This window comes from Jaculus jaculus, chromosome 4 (genome assembly GCF_020740685.1).
Source record: "Jaculus jaculus isolate mJacJac1 chromosome 4, mJacJac1.mat.Y.cur, whole genome shotgun sequence".
Lineage (NCBI taxonomy): Eukaryota > Metazoa > Chordata > Mammalia > Rodentia > Dipodidae > Jaculus > Jaculus jaculus.
Window position 1 is genome coordinate 39,441,084 of NC_059105.1, and position 20,573 is coordinate 39,461,656.

Below are 20,573 nucleotides of genomic sequence, written 5' to 3' on the forward strand. Positions count from 1 at the left end.
TTTAAAAGATTAATAATTTAAGAAACCCTTAAATAATATTTCATCCACCTCTTTGTCACCCTACATATTATCAGCATATATATGCACCCAGCTTTGGAGATCACTGGGTTTATTATAAAGGATTAGTTTTTTTTTTTTTTTTTAAATTCCTGACAAGTATAACTGACAGAGTAGGGGCCAGGAAGTTTGGCCTGCCATCAATAGTAGTGTGAGAACTGCTTCAGACACTCACCTAGAGACGTGTTGCCCAGGACGAGAGGGGCTTCAGAGTGCTTCGCTTTCAGTTCCAAGAGATCCTGGAGGGTCCCGGGGGAGATCCAGGTAACTCTCTCTCCATAAAAGGTCAGGGTTTCTTTCTCTGAGTTCTCAGCCATCCTCTGAGGGCAAATGACAAGCAGATGTACTTGTGTGCATAGCGGTCTTCCTGGGCTACACCAGGTCTCCAGGGGTCTAACTCCAGCAAGACGTCAAGGTTCTCGGATCCGCTTTTCCCGGAAAGATAATATACTCACTGTCTAACGTCTGGATCCCCATAAGTAGATAGTCCTTTGAGGACACGTAGTAATATAAGCTGTCACCTGTTATTGACCATTTAGAATGGATTAATTTAGCCTCATTCATAAACTCCTAATTAGACTAATGATCCTAGGTTAGTATCTTCAGCCCAGATTTACCCTGTGCAAGGCAAACTCAGATCTGACTGAGTTCTTTTTTTAAAATATTTTTATTTATTAATTTACAAAAAGAGACAAGAAGGAGAGAGAGAGAGAGAGAGAGAGAATGGGCATGCCAGGGCCTCTGGCTGTTGCAAACGAACTCCAGACGTATGTGCCACTTTGTGCATCTGGCTTTATGTGGATACTGGGGAATCAAACCCAAGTCATTAGGCTTTGCAGGCAAGCGCTTTAATGGCTGAGCCACCTCTCCTCCCCCTGATTTTCTTTTTCAAGGTAGGGTTTCTCTCTAGCTCAGGCTGACCTGGAATTCACTATGTAGTCTCAGGGTGGCCCTAAACTCAAGGTGATCCTCCTCCCTCTGCCTCCCGGAGTGCTGGGGTTTAAAGGCGTGCGCCCCCACGCCCGGCTTCCGGATGAGTTCTTGATGTCCTCTGTAGACGTGCATCGCACATTTGATTTGTTCCAAACAGAGCTTCTCAGACCCAATCCTTCTCCAAGCCCTTGCACTGGAACAAGGACCCGCTTCTCAGGAGGTTTTCCACAGCTTTGTGATGCCCCGTGAGCTGCTCATAGCTCAGGAGACAGGCTTAGCTCTCTGCCCCACATTCAAATCCGAATCCACTTGCTCCTCACCGCTAGCATCACCAGCAGCCAGTGCGGCTGGCAGGCCTTGGCGTGCCGTGAGTCTCCTGATGGGGCTTGCTGCTCCTGCCTTTGTTCCTAGCTCAGCAGTGGGAGTGATCTGGCTAGGACACTAGCAGGAGCATGTCCCTCCTGTACCCTGCCTTCCTCTCGGTGGAAAAGCCAAGCAGCTTGCAGTCCAGCACGCTCTGTCCCATGGCTTCCCACTGCCTTCCCCACTCCAGCCAGGCTGGCTCCACTCTGTCCCCCTCATTAGAACAGCTGATCCCTTGCCTCTAACCTTTGTATTTCTTGTTCTTCTGCCACATGTCTTCATGGCTGGCTCTCTCCTCTCTTCTAGACTGTCTACAAACATCACCTCCTCAGAGAAGACTTCTCTGGCTAGGGTATCGAAAACTGTGGACACCGGTCTCCTAACCTCATTCTCTGCTCCATTATTATCATTATTGTTATTTATTATTTATCTCCTCAACACTTCTTGTGTGCTAACACATTATATCTTGTGTCTTTTATTTTGTTTATTATTTATCTTAGCTGATTACAAGCTTTTCTAGGACAAGGCTTTTGTTAGTTTTGCTTCTGCTGGGCCAGTATTTAGAAGAGAGCTGGGTGTGTTGCTGAATGGATACATATTTTTTTAAAAATTTTTTGCTTATTTATTTATTTGACAGCAACAGACAGACAGAGAAAGAGGCAGAGAGAAATAGAATGGGTGTCCCAGGGCCTCTAGCCACTGCAATTCAGCTCCAGATGCATGTGCCACCTTGTGTATCTGGCTTATGAGGGTCCTGGGAAGTGGAGCCCTAAACCTGGGTCCTTAGGCTTCACAGGCAAGTGCTAACCGCTAAGCCATCTCTCCAACCCTGGATATGTATTTTAAAAAAATTTTTTTATTTATTTTTATTTATTTATTTGAGAGCAATAGACAGAGAGAGAAAGGCAGATAGATAGATAGATAGATAGATAGATAGATAGATAGATAGAGAGGGAGAGAGAGAGAGAGAGAGGGAGAATGGGTGTGTCAGGGCCTCCAGCCATTGCGTAGGAACTCCAAATGCGTGCGCCCCCTTGTGCATCTGGCTAACTTGGGACCTGGGGAACCGAGCCTTGAACCAGGATCCTTAGGCTTCACAGGCAAGCACCTAACCACTAAGCCATCTCTCCAGCCCTGGATACGTACTTTTGAATGTACATAAGAGAGCCCCTACAGAAGAAGGTTATTCCCTAGAAAGGACACTAGATGGCCGAGAAGGAGGATGAGATGCTGACTGATGGGAGGCAGGGTGCAGGGAGGGGTGCTCCCGGAATCGCCCTTGGAGTCACTGCGCTGGAGTGGCTGGAAGGGCCCAGGAGATGCTTAGCAAAGCTGAACCACCTGGACTGTCCACAGAGACACATTCCCATGAGGAGAGTTATGTGAAGTCATTTTTACAAACCCTTGCTGGGGGGGGGTAGAGAATGTTTCTTGGGGATCAGCCAGAGCTGGGAGGAAGGAGACAACTTGATCCCAGCACACATCTCCCATGTCACCAGAAGGAAATGGTGGATTTATAAAATTGAGCTTAGAACCAGTGATGTTTAAACAAGCACGTACAATACCTCGCTCATCTTACCAAGAGTTCTGGGGGAAATATGAGCTCCTGGGTCGGGTCCAAGGGCTGAAATTCCTCTTTTGCAAACAGCTCCGTGCACATCTTTGTAGAAGGAAGAAGCAGACGGCTTGTCAGCGCACTTCAGCTGGAAGCGGCCTGTTGCAGTCCTCTGCAGGAACTCGGCAAGACGAAGCACTGCCAGCCCTCTCATTCTCCTTGCTCAGGGAAACGGCTCAAGCCAAACAACTTAAATAAGACTGTAACTCCCTGATACTGAAAACCTACAACATGGGTAGTCATGAGCCCTAGGGGTGTAATGTCTGCTGCTGTCTGGCTAAATGTCTGGCTAAGCACTTCTCTTAATGTTCATACATGTATATTAATGCTACTCTCACTTTTGGTGGAGAATCTTCTCTTTTCAGATGGCAGTGACCTTGGGATGACTCAGAAGGCATCATGGTGCTGGGAAGAAGTAACCGGAGTGCTCAGTACTGCAATATCTCTATCACACCTTCCAAGGCTCAGGGTCTATTGCAGAAGAGGTGGTGGAAAGAACGTAAGAGCCAAAGGAAGGGTAGGACTCCTGATAATGTGCTCCCTCCAGACATAAAATGGCCTTGATATCCATGACCTCACAGTGCCTGACACTACCTACACAAGACCATCATAATAAGAGGAAAAGATCATGACATCAAAATAAAAGAGAGACTGATGAGATGGGGAGAATGAAGTTTCAAGGGGGAAAGTGGGGGGAGGGAGGGTATTACCATGGGATATTTTTTATAATCATGGAAGTTGTTAATAAAAATATTTGAAAAGAAAAAAAAAGAATGTAATTAACTTTCTACTCCCATCCAGAGGAAAATGTACCATGACACATTAGAGAAAATAACCTAGGAAATGCAAAGACACTCTATGAAAACTACCAGTATTTCACAAATCAAAAAGTTGTGGAGAAATGTCTGCTGTACCCTAACTACTATTCTCTCTTCTGCCAAGTCAGGATTCAAAATGCTAAAGTTTTGACAAGCCCTGAAGTTTGAGTAAAAATGACTCCGAAGGGCTGGAGAGATGGCTTAGTGGTTAAGACACTTGCCTGCGAAGTCTAAGGAACATGTTCAATCTCTTTCCAGATCCCACATAAGCCAGACAACACACAAAACAAGCCGGGCATGGTGGCGCACGCCTTTACTCCCAGCACTCGGGAGGCCGAGAGGTAGGAGGATCACCATGAGTTCTAGGTCACCCTGAGACTACATAGTGAATTCCAGGTCAGCCTGGGCTAGAGTGAGACCCTACCTTGAAAACAACAACAACAACAACAACAACAACAACAACAACAACAAAAACAGCGAGGCAAGTGCCTCGGATTGAGGGGTTGCAGGCCCACATCTGGAGGATCACTTTTGAGTTGGAATTGGAAGGACAGGCAGAGTTTGCAGGAAATAATGTGCCTGAGAATGAACATGTAGATCATAATGCGTCCACGCTGGGAAAATGAAGCTCCCTTAAGCAGGTGCTCTCTAGGCCAAGACTTAACAGCTGCCCAGGGGAAGATTGTCACAGAACTTATGGAGGAGGTAACGTCACAGGCAGATACCTGGCTACCCAGCAGAGCCACCCTGATTCTCTTCTTTGTTCTTGCTCAGCGCAGAGCCTAGTGCTCAATAGAATTTGGAATGCTATATATGCTTTCCCGTAGGAAAAGGATGACTGGTTCTCTGACTATCTCACTCTATACGTGGGTTTCTCTTTATGAACATGCATTGCAGCACATCTCAATTTACACAAGCTCTGTGGTGTGTGGCCGGACTCTGAAGGGGAAAGTCAGCCTCAAACCTTTGGCTCACACTACCCAGCTCACCAGTGAGGAGTTCTTATGTCTGCATGTGCTTGGGACAGTTGTAAAACAAACCTTCCCAGGTTATAAGCCCAGTCCTAAAACTGGCTCAGCACTTAGAAATTCCCTTAGAAAAGCAAAGATACACTCACATCATGTTTGTCGCCAAGTGGGGAGGAGTCATCTTCCGTCTGGTCCAGGCAACATTTTCCTGTTCCTTTCTGCGGACAGCCACCTAACTCCTGAGAAAGTGAAATGCTTCACATCAAAATCTTTTTGTTCCATAGGCAAGTGAGTGCGTGCCCTGAAGGTTTGGCAATTGATATGAGATGTCAGATTTTTGAAGGCACTTCCTGCTGGGACTGGGATAAGCACAAGGCCTCTGTTCTTTTGCTTTATTTGTTAATAAAACAATAATATACTATAGATACAATAATAAGATATACAGCTGGGCGTGGTGGCGCACGCCTTTAATCCCAGCACTTGGGAGGCAAAGGTAGGAGGATCGCTGTGAGTTAGAGGCCTCCCTGAGACTCCATAGTGAATTCCAGGTCAGCCTGGGCTAGAGTGAGACACTACCTCGAAAAACCAAAAAAAAAAAAAAAAAAAAAAGATGTACATATAGCATATAAAATGTTAAATGATATAAAATAACAGAGTATACAGAAGTATATTAAATAAATGATTAGTACCTTATTCCATTAATATTTTGATATATTATCTGGGATTATATTATATATATATAATACTTTTTTTTTTTTTTTGGTGTGCTGTGTGAGTGTAGGCCAGAGGTTGATTTTGGATGTTTTCCTTAACCATGCTCCACAATAGTTTTTTGAGTCAGGATCTGTCACTGAATCCAGAGCTCACCAATTTGGCTAGATCAGCTAGCCAGCAAGCCCTAGGGACCCTTCTGTCTCTGTCTCCACAGCACTGGGATCATAGGTGTGCTGCCTCAGCCGGCTTTTTACGTGGGTGCTGAGCATCTGCGCTCAGGTTCTTGTAAGTTCACAGCAAGCATTTCCTCTCAGAGCCATCTCCTCATGCCCTGTGGTACATTTTCACACAGTACTCGGCATATGGTCATTTTTTTGTTCACTGCAATGTGGAGTACAGACATTTTGTTCATAGGTGACTTATGTAGGTTAATGTCTAGCAGTAAAGTCAATTTTAAGGTACTTTATAGAGCAGTCAAATATATCTACTCTAGCATGTTTAAGACGTAAAACATTGCTCATTTGAATTCACATAAAACGCTCCAAAAAGGGGGTAGAAAAAAACAAGAAGAGGAAGTAAGAAAAGCCGTTTGGTGACTGGATCTCCCACACCTTTGGGAGCGAGTGTGGAGCGAGTTGACAGTGGATTTCAAAGCAGGTTTCCATGGGCAGACCTCTCATTTTCATGTCTTCCCCACTTTCTTCTCGTATCTTCTTCCTTGAGATCTCCTGTCTTGCCAAATACTTTCTCCCAAATGCTCCAGCTCACTGTCTCTGCCCCAGCATTCCAGCCACTGGCTTCCCAATTTTGTCCCAGGCACGAAAGAAGGCTGAGCAAGGGACACTTTGAGTCAAAACTGGGAGCTCCCAGGATGGGCCAGGAGCCAACGGTAATAGAACAAGAACAAAATCGTTCTCTTTTAAAGCCCAGCAGGTGGCAAGCCTTACACATCCTATCTGGAGCTGGGAATCTTTTTTTTTTTTTTAATTTTTTATTTATTTATTTGAGAATGACAGACACAGAGAGAAAGACAGATAGAGGGAGAGAGAGAGAATGGGCGCGCCAGGGCTTCCAGCCTCTGCAAACGAACTCCAGACGCGTGCGCCCCCTTGTGCATCTGGCTAACGTGGGACCTGGGGAACCGAGCCTCGAACCGGGGTCCTTAGGCTTCACAGGCAAGCGCTTAACCGTTAAGCCATCTCTCCAGCCCTGAAGCTGGGAATCTTTAACCCAGTCATGTCTAGTCAGGCAGCTGGCTGCTGCGCAGGGTGTTGGACCACATTTCCACCTTTATCTACAGAATCTGAGTGCCTGGAAAAGTGAGTAAGTCCATACGCATAAGGAGAGGAGTTTCCTTTAACTTTCTGTCTTGATATTACACAAGTGCTTTTCCATTTATATCAGTCATTTGCTGGGCTTACAGGCTGTTCATTGTACTTCTTAGCTTGCCAACTTTGGCTCCACTGTGGCAGCCGAAATCTGGGGCACAGCCATGGGATTCCTGCCTGACCTTGGGGTGTGAGACATACCTGTTGGGCAAGAACCCTTCTCTTCCCACATGGCTCTGTCCTGTGCTGGGAGGGGCCTCTAAAACCCACGCTAACACCCCATCCTAAGTGTCCACTTCCTCCAAAAGAGCTGCTCATTGGCCGCCTTCTGACTCTGCCTGCAGACATTAGCCGCAAGGATCATCTCTCAGGGGAAAGGCGTATGTCTGGCCTGAGGGTGATGTCAAAATCACACATGGAGAATGATCTGGAAATGGGGAGAAGACTCCAGGTGGGCAAGTCACTTTAGCCCCATGGATTCCTAAGAATAGCTGGAGAAGAATCCAGAGGGGCCCTCCAGGGTGTGGAGTCCTTTCTGTTTGAACCTAAGAGCTGAACTGCTCATACCACACATCCTCGGCAGAGCTGATTAGATGTGCCTGTCTGGAGTCTCCATCAAGTACTAGTCATAAGGTCAATATTTTCCTTTTTTTTTGGTTTTTCGAGGCAGGGTCTGACTTTCTAGCCCAGGATGACCTGGAACTAACTATGTATTCTCAGGGTGGCCTTGAACTCACGGTGCTCCTCCTACCTCTGCCTCCTGAGTGCTGGGATTAAAGGCGTGCACCACCATGCCCGGCAACTTTTTTTTTTTTTTTTTTTACATTTTCCTTTTTAAGGAAGGAAAGGGTTTATTCTGGCTTACAATGTCAAAATTTCAAGAGGATGCGTTCCGCTTTGGTGGGGAAGCAGGAGATCATCCAGTCAAGAAGCAGAGCTCAGCATTTTAAATAACAGCAGTAAGTGGTTGGAGCGTTATTTTTCTTTTTGCTTGTTTTGAGGTAGGGTCTCACTGTAGCTCAGGCTGATCTAGAACTCACTCTGTATTCCCAGGTTGACCTCAAACTCACATTGATCCTCCTGCCTTCCCCGTGCCCCCGCCCAAGTGCTAGGATTAAAGGCCAATATACCTGGCTAGAATTCTTACTACATGTCAAGTGTGCCTCATTTGCTTGTCAGAGCAGCCCAGTGAGGCATGGCCAGTTTTAGAGGACCTCCCCACCCGTGTCCTTGGAGTGAATTTTGGCTTCACTGTGCAGACCCAGCTTTATCTACTTACACCTTCCCAGCAGGCTGCATTCTTGGAAGGAACCTTCTGGAATCAGATGTCTCCTCTTAAACTCATGTGTTCTGAACACTTGATCCCCAGCCAATGGCAATTTGGGAATTGGAGTCTCTCTAGAGAAGGTGTGCTGTTGTAGGAGGAGGCAGGCTTATGGGGGTTATAGCCAGCTGCCCCTTGCCAGTGTTTGGCACACTCTCCCGCTGCTGTTGTCCACCTGATATTGGACAGGAGGTGATGTCCAGCCTCTGCTCATGCCATCATTTTCCCCTGCCATCATGGAGCTTCACCTTGTGACTGAAAACCAGAATAAACCCTTCCCTCTCATATGCTGCGTTTTGGTCGGGTGCTTTGTGCCAGGAACATGAAGGTGACTGCCACGCTCACTGAAGCATTCTTTATCTCTTTACTCATCCCCTAGTGTCTGCAGGGGCACACTTACCTGAAGCCTTGCTTTGCTGATGAAAGTCTGGATGGCTGGTGAGACCCCGTGGTTCTGGACAGCATCAAAGGTGGTGTATGCTCACCTGACGGTCAGGAAAGTCCTCTTCCTCCAATGAGTCAGTTGAGCTGACTCCTCACTATGTCTCTCTATTAGCCTATTGTGATAGTCTTAAAAAGACCTCCATTCCAGGCTGGAGAGATGGCTTAGCAGTTAAGGCGCTTGCCTTTGAAGCCTAAGGATGAAGGTTAGATTCCCCAGAACCCACATAAGCCAGGTGCACATGGTGGCACATGTGTGTGGAGTTAGGGGCTAGAGAGGCCCTGGCATGCCTGCTCTCGTTCTCTCTCTCTCTCATAACTAAAAATAAAAGAACTTTTTTCCTGTGTTCCCAGACTTTACCACCTGTCCCTGTTATTCTTGTTCTTGTGTCTCCGTTGTCACCTGCTCCTAACAACTCACCGAGGTACAGAAGGTCCTGCCACTCTCAAGAATTGGCCGATACCCAGTGCAGCGGCAAAGGTTACCTGATTAGAGGAGAAGCATGGTTGTTAGTGGGGCTTGTTTCTAGCGGCTTCTTTTGACACTTTAAGTGGACCTAGTCTTTTCTTTCTCTACCTCCCTCCCTCCCTTCCTTCCTTGCATTTTTCTTTCTTTCCCTTTCTTCCTTTCCTTTCCTTTCCTTTCCTTTCCTTTCCTTTCCTTTCCTTTCCTTTCCTTTCCTTTCCTTTCCTTTCCTTTCCTTTCCTTTCCTTTCCTTTCCTTTCCTTTCCTTTCCTTTCCTTTCCTTTCCTTTCCTTTCCTTTCCTTTCCTTTCCTTTCCTTTCCTTCCCTTCCCTTCCCTTCCCTTCCCTTCCCTTCCCTTCCCTTCCCTTCCCTTCCCTTCCCTTCCCTTCCCTTCCTTCCTCCCCTCTCCCTTTCTTTCTTCCTTCCTTCCTTCCTTCCTTCCTTCCTTCCTTCCTTCCTTCCTTCCTTCCTTCCTTCCTTCCTTCCTTCTTCTTTCTTTCTTTCTTTCTTTCTTTCTTTCTTTCTTTCTTTCTTCTTTCTTTCTTTCTTTCTTTCTTTCTTTCTTTCTTTCTTTCTTTCTTCAGTGCTGGAGATCAATCTCAGGCCTTGTACATGCTAGGCAAGCACTCTACCATTAAGCCATATTCCCCACCCGGATGTGTATCTACTGACATGTATATTTCGCACTACTTAAGACAATAGGATCTTAAAACAGAAAACACAGGCAATTCCCAAGTCACTCCTAGGTGAGCAAAGTGCCATGCTTCGGACAGTGTGCCAGAGATGCTCTTCAGTGGCTTTTAGGATACAGCAACAGAGTCGCCTGGAAGTATTATTAAACAATTAGATCTGGGGCTGGAGAGATGGCTTAGCAGTTAAGGTGCTTGCCTGCAAAGCCTAAGGACTGTGTTCTATGCTTCAGATCCCACATAAGCCAGACGCACAAGGTGATGCAAACTCATAAGGTTGCACATGCGCACAAGGAGGCACACACGTCTGGAGTTCGATTACTGAGGCTAGAGGCTCTGGCTTGCCAATTCTCTTTCTCTCCTTCTTGAATTTAAAAAGAGCCAGTCTGCTGGGCTTGCCTCAAAAAAAAAAAAAGTGGCTCTAGTTCACAGCCAAGAATCTGTGTTTAAGAGGACCGAGGGGCTGGCCACGTAGCTCAGGTAAAGCACTCACCTAGCTTGTACAAGGCCTTAGGTTCAGTCCTTAGCAAGGCAAAATAAATAAAAATTCTAAAATCAGATCCCTCAGGGTCATTTTTTTTTTTTAAGGTAGGGTCTCATTCTAGTTCAGGCTGACCTGGAATTCACTATGAAGTCTCAGGGTGGCCTTGAACAAACAGCGATCCTCCTACCTCTGCCTCCAAGTGCTGGGGTTAAAGGCGTGCACCACCACACCTGGCTATGAGGGTCACTTTTGAAAGTCTCAGGTTTCTAAGGATGAAGTCCTGGGTGGGGGAAGGGCAGAAGCGGGTTTATCAGTTTATCTGAGCTGGCTTGAAGGATGTGAAAGGCACTGATCAGAGGGGGACTGGGTGGGATTCGCAGAGCAGCAGGAGGAAGATGGGGCGGTGGAAAGGCTCTGGCCTTCCGGGGGTCACAGAGGAGAGGAAGCGTGAGTTAGCCAGGCTAGTTCCCGTTCTTCTTTGAGTGCAGAATTGAGCTTGGCCACGCTTTAGGGTTGAGAAGCTGCTGCAGGTTCAAATAGAATAGGGGTCTAGGGAGGGAGACTGATAGCTGGTCATTATTATTTTTGCAGTGCAGAGGATTAAACACAGGGCATGCTAGGTGAACACTATACCGCTGAGCCAGACTCTCAGCTCTAGTTTTCTGCACTGGAAAGGAGAGAGAAAGGAAAGGGAGAGAGAGAAAGAGAGAGAACAAGTAAGCATCTGTTAGATAAAGCATATGCCTATCTTTGCCAGTCTTTGATCTAAGAAGTAATGACTCATTTAGGGGTTATTGATACTGATTCTATAAAAAGAAGGGCTGAGAGATGGCTTAGCAGTTAAGGCGTTTATGTGCAAAGCCAAAGGATCTATCCCAGTTTGATTCTCCAGGACCCACATAAGCTAGATGTACAAGGGGGTGCATGCATCTGGAGTTCATTTGCAGTGGCTGGAGGCCCTGGCATGACTGTTCTCTCTCTCAAGTAAATAATAAAAAGACATTTAAAAAAAAGAATATGCAAACCGGGTATGGTGGCACATGCCTTTAATCCTAGCACTTGGGAGGCAGAGATAGGAGGATTGCTGAGAGTTCAAGGCCACCCTGAGACTACATAGTGAATTTCAGGTCAGCCTGGGCTACAGTGAGACCCTACCTTGAAAAGCCAAAAGCAAAACAACAAAAAAAGAATATGTTTATGATATGTAATATCCTATGTAGTAACTTAAACCTTTGCAAATTTTAAAGGATTCTTTCAGTGCATGACGAGCCTTATTGTGGGTTGAATCGTGTTCTCTCACAAAATATAGAAGTCCTAAACCCTGGAATCTGTGACCATGCAGACACAATCGAGTTAAGACGAGGCTGTCCAGGGCTGGGATGGGCTCTAATCTGATGACTGGTGTCTTTATCAAATGGAAATTTGGACCGAGACACACAGGGAAGAAAGATGTGAAGATGAGGTGCAGATTAGAATGGTGCAGCTACAAGTCCAGAAATGGCAAGATCTGACTGTCAGCCATCAGAAGCTAGGAAGAGGACTGAAGAGATGGCTTAGCAGTTAAGCGCTTGCCTGTGAAGCCTAAGGACCCCAGTTCGAGGCTCGATTCCCCAGGACCCAAGTTAGCCAGATTCACAAGGGGGCACATGAGTCTGGAGTTCGTTTGCAGTGGCTGGAGGCCCTGGCATGCCCATTCTTTCTCTTTATCTGCCTCTTTCTCTGTCTGTCGCTCTCAAATAAATAAAAATAAACAAAAAATTTTAAAAAAAGCTAGGAAGAGACAAGGAAAGTTGCTCCTTTGAGCTTGCAGACAGAGCACAGCCCCTTCCACTCTTTGATTTCAGACTTAAAGCTTCTGGAAGGGCGAGGGAGTGGATTTCTGGTTTTGTTTTGTTTGTTTTTGGTTTTCCTTTTGTTTTTTCCAAGGTGGAGTCTCACTCTGTGCCAGACTTAACTCGAATTCACTCTGTAGTCTCAGGGTGGCCTCAAACTCACAGCAGCCCTCCTACCTCTGCCTCCCGAGTGCTGGGATTAAAGGCGTGCGCCACCACGCCCGGCTAAATTTCTGGTGTTTTAAGGCAATCAGTTTGTCGTGCTTTGCTTGGACAGCTCTAGAAGACGGACCCAGGCCCTAAAGGAGGCAGCTGATGAGTCGCTGGATTGAGAAGTGGCGTGGTCCCTGTGACAGCACCCCATGCATTGCTTTCTTCGCTGTCCCTGTGACAGGCGGGGCTGGAGTGACAGTGAGGGGGCTGTGGGAAGCCTGAGGCACATCTGCCACCTGCCTCCAGCGTGAGCGAGACCTACCCCCCAGGGCTTCCATGAGCTGCTCCTCCGAGGGCTGCGGATGGTTCCTCAGCAGAGTGTACATGGACATTACCATGCCGGGCGTGCAGAATCCGCACTGGGTGCCGTGGCTCTTGGCGATCCTTTCCTGGAAGGATAACATGCATGGTCATAGCCCTGTCTTCTGCTGCCACCAACTCCCACCGGCGCACAGCCTACAATGTCCCTTGTCATGGTGGAACCCCCATGATTCAGAATGTTCCATCCTTTGGGTTGGAATCTGTGCATTACTTTTCCTCGGCAGCTCATGCAGGCAGTGAGTCAGGAGCCCCTACGCTATCCTGTCAATCACTTCCCAGGGTCAAGGACTCTTACCCTTCTAGTTGGGAATTGGCAGTGTGCAGCCTGCACTCTCAGTGAGAGTAATTCTCTAGGACTCAATATTTACAAGGAAGGTGTGCATAAGTTTCAAAACCAGTTTTGGGGCTGGGGATATGACTCAATGCTTAAAGGTGTTTGCTTGCAAGCCCGACATGGTGGTGCATGCCTTTAATCCCAACACTCTGGAGGCAAAGGTAGGAGGATTACCATGAGTTCGAGGCCATCATGAGACTGCATAGCGAATTCCAGGTCAGCCTGAGCTAAAGTGAGACCCTACCTCGAAAAACAAAACAAAACAAAACAAAACAAAAAAAAAAAAAAGTGCTTGCTTGCAAAGCTACTGGCCTGGGGTTCAATTCCCTGGTACCAATATAAAGCCAGATGTACAAAGTGGTACATGTATCTGAAGTTTGTTTGCAATGGTAAGATGCCCTGGTGCCCCCACCCACTTGCAAATAAATAAATAAATTTTAAAAAATTTTGTTTATTTTTATTTATTTATTTGAGAGCGACAGACAGAGAAAGAAAGAGGCAGATAGAGAGAATGGGCATGCCAGGGCCTCTAGCCACTGCAAACGAACTCCAGATGCACGTGCCACCTTATGCACTTGGCTTACATGGGTCCTGGGGAATGGAGCCTTAAACCTTAGGCTTCACAAGCAAGAGCTTAACTGCTAAGCCACCTCTCCAGCCCAATAATAATTTTTTTTAAATAAAACCTGGTTTTTGTGAACACTTGCATGTCTCATGCAGTTTACTTCTCACAGGGGGCTGCCAGTTTTTGATTGATATGAAAACTACTGTTCACCTCAATTCACCTCTAAGTTTCTGTGCTGGCTCCAAGACTTTCAGAGGTACAAGGTTTTGGTCTGTCTCCTATATCTTTGTTTAAAGTGTGGTCTGTGGTCTGGCAGTACTGACTTTCCCTGGGAACTTGCAGGAAGTATACAGGAACTTGGGTCCCCACTCTGAGCCCCTCCTCTATAGATATAGACGTTGTAGGATTCCAGTGTATCGAGCTTGCCGTCAGCATCCTGTCTGACCTCCTAGTAGACTTGAGTAGGTTTTGCTGGGTCCTTCACTTTTGCTAACCTCTTTAGAATTGATTCTCATGTGATTAAATCCCAAGACTCTTGGGATCCTCCTGCCTAGAGGGACTCATTGTTGGTTGATTGGGTTCCTGAGACAATGCCAGGAGAATTAACGTGTTCTTTGCCAACACATGCACATTATTCTAAATCCAACCTCTTTGCTTCAGCTGCAGGTTAAGTTGGGGGAATGATTGTTCTCAGGCTCTAGTGAAATAACTTTCACACTCCTCCATCCCAATTTTGATTTCCCTAAAATCTCTATGCCACAAAGAATAATCCTGAATTTTATCCTGTTAGCCTGAGACATTTTATTCTATGTGTAATATCCTGTGTATAGTATGTAATCAGATTATAGTACAATAGGCATTAGATATCATTTTGAAAATCTTGGTATCATTCAAGCAGAAAAGTGAAATAAAGGTGACCATCTAATAAAATGCAAATGGAGCTGGAGAGATGGCTTAGTGGTTAAGGTGCTTGCCTACAAAGCCAAAGGATCCAGGTCCAATTCCCCAGGGCCCACATAAGCCAGATGCACAAGGTGGCACATGCATCCGGAGTTTATTTGCAGTGGCTAGGCGCCCTGGCACTCCCATTCTTTCTCTCTCTCTACATATATGCCTCTTTCTCTCTCAAGTAAGTAAATAATAATCATAAATGCAGATGAATGTTCATCTTTGTGTGAATTTCTGAATAGACATTATTACCCTGGTCGAGAAGCATCCCAAGTGTTCACAAATCTGATCACAACCTGGACAGCGGAGGCAGCCCCTTCTGCGCGGCATCTGGTGAAACGGTAGTTTAGAAGGGAGAAGCCTAGGAAGTGCTCGTACCTGCACGGGGTGAATCCTGGTCTTGATGCTCCCCACACCTTCCACGGTGGTGACGGCGGCCCCGTACAGTGAGCAGATGGGCACCAGGCATGCGGCCACAGAGAAATGTCTGCACGAGGAACCCAAAGAAAAGCAAGGGGACTAATACAGTCCTGCCCGGGGGAGCGGGGACTGCAACCAAGAAGGGCAGCCAGAGCCCCCCCGCCCCCCCTGCAATCTCTTTGGCTCTGTGAGGTTGCAGAATGGACAGGTGACAGCTGGGAGGAAGCGGGAGTCCTCTGCTGACTGCTGTCTGTGAGAACTGGAGATCCTTAAGGTGAACCTGGGAATCCCATTTCAGAAAAACCGTCCAAGTTCATACAGAGCCGTCTGGGGGTGGTGGGAATGGACTTCTACTAGTCTCTGCCAGGCCAAGGATCTCATTACAAGCAAAGGGTACACTTAGAGCTGGGCGTGGTGATGCACGCTTTTAATCCCAGCATTCAGGAGGCAGAGGTAGGAGGATCGCTGTGAGTTCAAGGCCACCATGAGACAACATAGTGAATTCCAAGTCAGCCTGGGCTAGAGTGAGACCCTACCTCAAAAGCAAAAAAACAAAACAAAAAAAGGTACACTTAGGCCTTTTCCCCATCTCTAATGCTATGCATTCAAGATATCTTCCCTTGTTATTTTATTATTTATTTATTTATGGCAGAATGAGAGAGAGAGAGAGAGAGAGAGAGAGAGCGAGCGAGCGAGCACAGGCCAGGACCTCTAGCCACTGCAAATGAACTCCAAGCACATGTACCATCATGTGCATCTGGCTTACATGAGTTCTAGGGAATTGAACCTGAGTCCTTACTTAGGCTTCATAGGCAAGTGCCTTAACTGCTAAGCCATTTCTCCAACCCTTCCTTGTTAATTTAAACTTTATGGATAAGTTCACTTAAGAGTATGGATTGTGGAGTGACCTGTGAAGCCATCTCTTGATTTGGGCTATTGGGTTTGGATAAAGCCCACGCTATAGAACGCAGCCCTTAATACACGAGAAAATTCATTGTCCAGGTCCTTGTTCTGTAAGGCTGATCCCGTCCAAGAGTAGTAATAAGTGCATTAGCTCACGGGCCAGAAAATACGGATGGAAGTTCTTGATCTACAAGTTGACGGTTATATGACCTTCAACAAGTCACTTCATTCCTTTGAGCCTCAGTTTTCTCATCTGTGACATAAATTGTTGGCCTGACTTGGGGTTTCTTAACCTGGAGTGCACAGATGAACCTTGGAAGGCTTATGACCCACTCCCACCAAGTGACACACAATATTATGGGATACTTTTCCAGGGGGAGTTAAGATACAGAAACAGCAAACATCTAAAAGGCTTTTTTTGTTGTGAGCTGAGAGTGGCAGCCAGGCCTCCTCTGGCTGCTGGGCCAAGGGGTGACTACCGTATCTTCTTGGACACCGGGTCGTGCTCAGACACCATCACCGTGCAGGCCCCGCAGCTTCCTGTTCCACAGGCATACTTGGTTCCTGTGAGGCTTACTGGAAGGGGGAGTTAAGGGAAAATGCTGGCATGGACGCCTGCCTCCAGTAGGGTGCTATTATGGAGAAAGGTCTTTGTGGGATGGGGCACAGGTCTGAGAAAACATTCTCCTACCTCCACATATTAGTAAAGGCCAGCCCTTACCTGTGAGCTGTGTGACCCTGGACATCTTAACCTGTCCCACCCTGTCTTCCCATTTGCAAAGACGAAGGAGTAATACCCATGTTATCATCAACTTATCATAAGCATTTAGAGGGTAATGACATGAAAGTCCTTCAAAGTATTATATTTCATCATCGGGCATTCTTATATGTTTTCTGCTAGATTCTGATCATGTAATTCTAATCATGTAACTTTCCAGAACTCCCTGCATTATAAGCTTTTCTCAGTAATAAGCCAGGCAAAGCAACCCAGCTTTCCTCTGAGCGCATTCCATTTGGAAGCAAGGTAGCAGTCATTGCAGGATCTCCCACCCCAGCCTCACCCCACTGTGAGGATCCCTCTGCTCTGCACCCATCTAGGGACTTCGAAAGCGAGGCTGGGCCTCAGCCCCTTCTCATGAGTCAACCTCCCAAACTGTGGCCTGCTTCCACACAGTTTATTCAACTGGATGTCATTAACTAAGAAGAATTCAGAAACCCTGACTCTTCATTGCCACTTATCTGCCTTTCTTTTCTAACGGCAAGGTTGACTCATGTGAATGAAGTCATAAGCTCAGATGCTGACCAGAGGGCGTGTCAGTGAGGAGAAGGCTGGGTGTGGCTGACAGCTGGGCTCACTTCAGAGAGAGGACCAGGGATGGTCCTCACCGGGCTCTAAAGCAAGACTGCTGTCGTGTCGTCCTGGCTACCTTTCTATGTGTCACGGGAGATGGAAAAGTCTCGATTGTTTAAAGCATGAAATTTCCCAATGTCCAAATATTGACAGCTAGTTAGAAACCATGTTGGCTTTTAAGCAAAACTTGCTCAGAGGCCAATTCATTAGTTTGTAATTCCTGTCATTTATTTTAATTTTTTTGGCTTCCCTGAGAGACCCATCAGATTAACTAATTAAAGTATGTTTGTCATTATGAAAAATCTATGCTCCCAAAAAGAAAATCATGGGGAAAACCTGGTTGTAAGAAAACAGCCAAAAAAAAAAAAAAAAGAATGCCTGGAGTGGTGGCGCATGCCTTTAATCCCAGCACTCCTGAGGCAGAGGTAAGAGGATTGCTGTGAGTTCAAGGCCAGCCTGAGAATACAGAGTAAATTCTAGGTCAGCCTGGGCTAGAGTGACACCCTACCTTGAAAAATTTAAAAAAAACAAAGAAAAGAAAACAGATGTAAGGAAAAGGCTGGGTCATAGGCAACATGAGCCACTGTTATATAACAAACACCCTTGTGGGATCTGCAGAGCTCGGTAAAGAGCTTAGCTTCGGTGTCAGGGATTTAAGCCATCATAAGCAATTCTGGGAAACTTCCTCCTCTCCAGACCCAACCGGTTAATCTGATATGCCCAAAACCACCACCAAAAGCAAATAGAAGCGGGTCAAGTGGCTGGCTGGGCACTGAGTACAGCTCTTAAGGCCATCAGGCTGGTTGAAGGCAAGCACAGACAGGGCCACGGCTTTGATAGAAAGGGTCCAGTTCTTGCGTAGGAAGGCCAGCAAAGTCACTTCTGGGTCCACATTGCTCTCGGTCACCTGCATTAGAAACACAGGAGGGATCATAGGCTTGAACCAATGACTCAGAAGAATGTTGTGGCCTATCTAACCTGTTTGATTTAGTGATTGGGATTTGGCCTGATTTTATCTGCACCTGCTCTGAGTACAAACACTGTGAACGCACATGCTCATGGTAGGAGATTCGTGAAGCAGGCACAGCAGATTGAGACTGTGGTTAAATAATTTATACACACACACACACACACACACAATCTAACAGACTTCCATTATGCAGACTTGTTCCTCTAGCCACCAACTTATGCTCTGTTCTGACTGCAGCCATGGCCCTAGGTGCTCAGCATTCAGAAGATGTGGGGATGGAGCCTCCCCTGGCTTTTGATCCTCCCAAGCTCAGGCCAGCGGAACAAGCGGGCAGCAGCTTAGCTCACGGTGCTGGTTGTGGAAGGAGCCGGTGGCTGTCGGCTGGGGAGGCTGCAGCCGAGAAGGTGCAAGGCACAACCAGGGAGACCTAAAGGCTCTGTGCTCTGCCTGCCCTTTTTTTAAAAAAAATTATTTTGTTTATTTTTATTTATTTATTTGAGAGCAACAGACAGACAGAGAGAGAGAGAGAGAGAGAATGGGTGCGCCAGGGCCTCCAGCCACTGCAAATGAACTCCAGATGTGTGCCCCCTGTACACCTGGCTAACGTGGGTCCTCGGGAATTGAGCCTCCAACCGGGGTCCTTAGGCTTCACAGGCAAGCGCTTAACCACTAAGCCATCTCTCCAGCCCTGCCTGCCTTCTTGAGCTGAGTCCCGAGTGGGGAAGGCCACAACCAGAGCCCAGTTAGGTTTAATGGGGTTGGGAGGGTGGAGAAGCTCTCCAAGGAGGGATGGTGAGACCCCAGGGAAATTGTGTGCCCTTGAAAGACAGATTCATGGCAAGAAGGGCCTGGCTGAAGGCCCTGGGGTAATCAGTGGTCTATGTGAACAGATGGTGAGAACATGAGAGGAGATTGCCGGCGCAAAGCGGCCACTGCCCTTGTTATACAGCTTCCTCCTGGAGCTTAGCTGTAACCCAGGGAGAGAGGGTCCTCCAAACTGATTGCATTTACATTTCAACCAACTCTGCAAGACGGGATTCACCTGAGAAACCAACTTGATAAAGGGAGAGAAAAAGCTCCCTTTCCGGACTCTTTAAGATCAAGCTGTGTCAGTGGCCTCAGTGTCGTGTTTCAGGGGTGCTGAGGTTCCAGATGAGTGAGAGGAGCAGTGTTTCTAGTGGCCCTGGAAACAGATGCTCCCAGGCTCAGGGAGGTGAGGCTCTACAGCGCACTGCAGAGCTGGCGCCCCCAGAGCAGGTGCAACGAACCCCAGAGCTTTCCTGCCTCCCACCATGGTCAGGAGCCCAGCCTTGGTTGAGAGGGGCACAGGCTGGACTGGGATGGGAGCCTAGTTCCGGGAATCCTTGCCCCTGACTGGAGGGGTCTCAGTCCCCATCCCTCAAGAGCTCCCCTCCAGCCAGGACTTCCCTGATGCCTCTGTAAGGCACAGTGATCACACCCAGTACTTACCTTCCTCCCATTCACAAAGAACACCAGCTCGTCGGAGCTCTGTGGTGGGCAAGGCATGGCTCTAGGCAGGAATACTCTTGGTACTGGCCACAGAAGTCAGTGGACAGGACTGAGGTCAAAGCAACTGGAATCTCAGAGTGAAAGCAGGCAGCCTGGAGCCTCGGCCAGAAGGGATGGAGGTGGAGATTTCCTTGTTTTGTGGCTTTTTAAGTCCAGGGCCCTGTGTGGCCTGGCCTCTAATCTTGTGCCTTGACTCCACCAATCCTGGCTTTGAAGTTGGCTCAGGATGCAGCCCACACCTGTTCTTGTTTGCTCACCTTTGAGGGCATTGGATGAAATTCACAAATAACACTCTAAGCTTAGACCTAATCTGAGTACTGCCCAAACACAAGGAAAAACTTCCCAGGTAGATTCTGATTCTTCTCAGAGAGTTAGAAATGGGCTTCCTGAGTTCTGCATGGGAATTCAGTAGAAAAATAGGATTTTCCCATAGGAACTCATATGGACAAATCTAGTCTATGCCTTATGTGAGATATGGTATGAGGTGCCACATCCACCCAGTCCCATGATAACTCTTCTGTTTCTTCCCTATGACCAGCAGCATTCTGTTGGAAAACAGAGGTTTGGTCAAGTCATCCCCTGACAGCTAGATAAACTTGAGGCCCACAGAAGCAATGTCACTTGGAAGTGAGTTACTGGTAAAGTGGTAACTAGAACCAAGGTCTCCTGGTCAGAATCACTGAATGTACAGACAGATCCCTAATCAGCAGGAAGTGTCATTATCTGTAAATAAGATCATGCAGTTCTGTTTTTTAAAATATTTTATTTATTTGCAAGGAAAGAGAGAGAAACACACACACACACACACACACACACACACACACACACAGGGAGAGAGAGAGAGAGAGAGAGAGAGAGAGAGAGAGAGAGAGAGAGAGAGAGAGAGGGAGAGAGGGAGAGAGAGAGATGCTAGAAGATAGGTGTACCAGGGCTTGGATCATCTCAGAACCATCTGAGGATGAGCTGGCTGAGATTTTCTTTCAGAA

General features: G+C 47.0%; 1 protein-coding gene across 1 annotated transcript in view; it reads right to left on the bottom strand.

The window, feature by feature from the left end:
• LOC101617188 (aldehyde oxidase 2) overlaps positions 1-19,584 on the bottom strand; it is an 88,753-nt gene extending 69,169 nt beyond the window's left edge. Inside the window, exons 1-9 of the mRNA XM_045148365.1 lie at positions 19,528-19,584; positions 17,937-17,994; positions 16,216-16,312; positions 14,792-14,900; positions 12,508-12,634; positions 8,979-9,047; positions 4,904-4,986; positions 2,933-3,013; positions 233-377 (exon numbers count right to left, since the gene is read on the bottom strand). Coding sequence (XP_045004300.1) covers positions 233-377; positions 2,933-3,013; positions 4,904-4,986; positions 8,979-9,047; positions 12,508-12,634; positions 14,792-14,900; positions 16,216-16,312; positions 17,937-17,994; positions 19,528-19,584 — 826 coding nt within the window. The remainder of the gene's footprint in view (positions 1-232; positions 378-2,932; positions 3,014-4,903; positions 4,987-8,978; positions 9,048-12,507; positions 12,635-14,791; positions 14,901-16,215; positions 16,313-17,936; positions 17,995-19,527) is intronic.
• Positions 19,585-20,573: the final 989 nt, after the last annotated feature.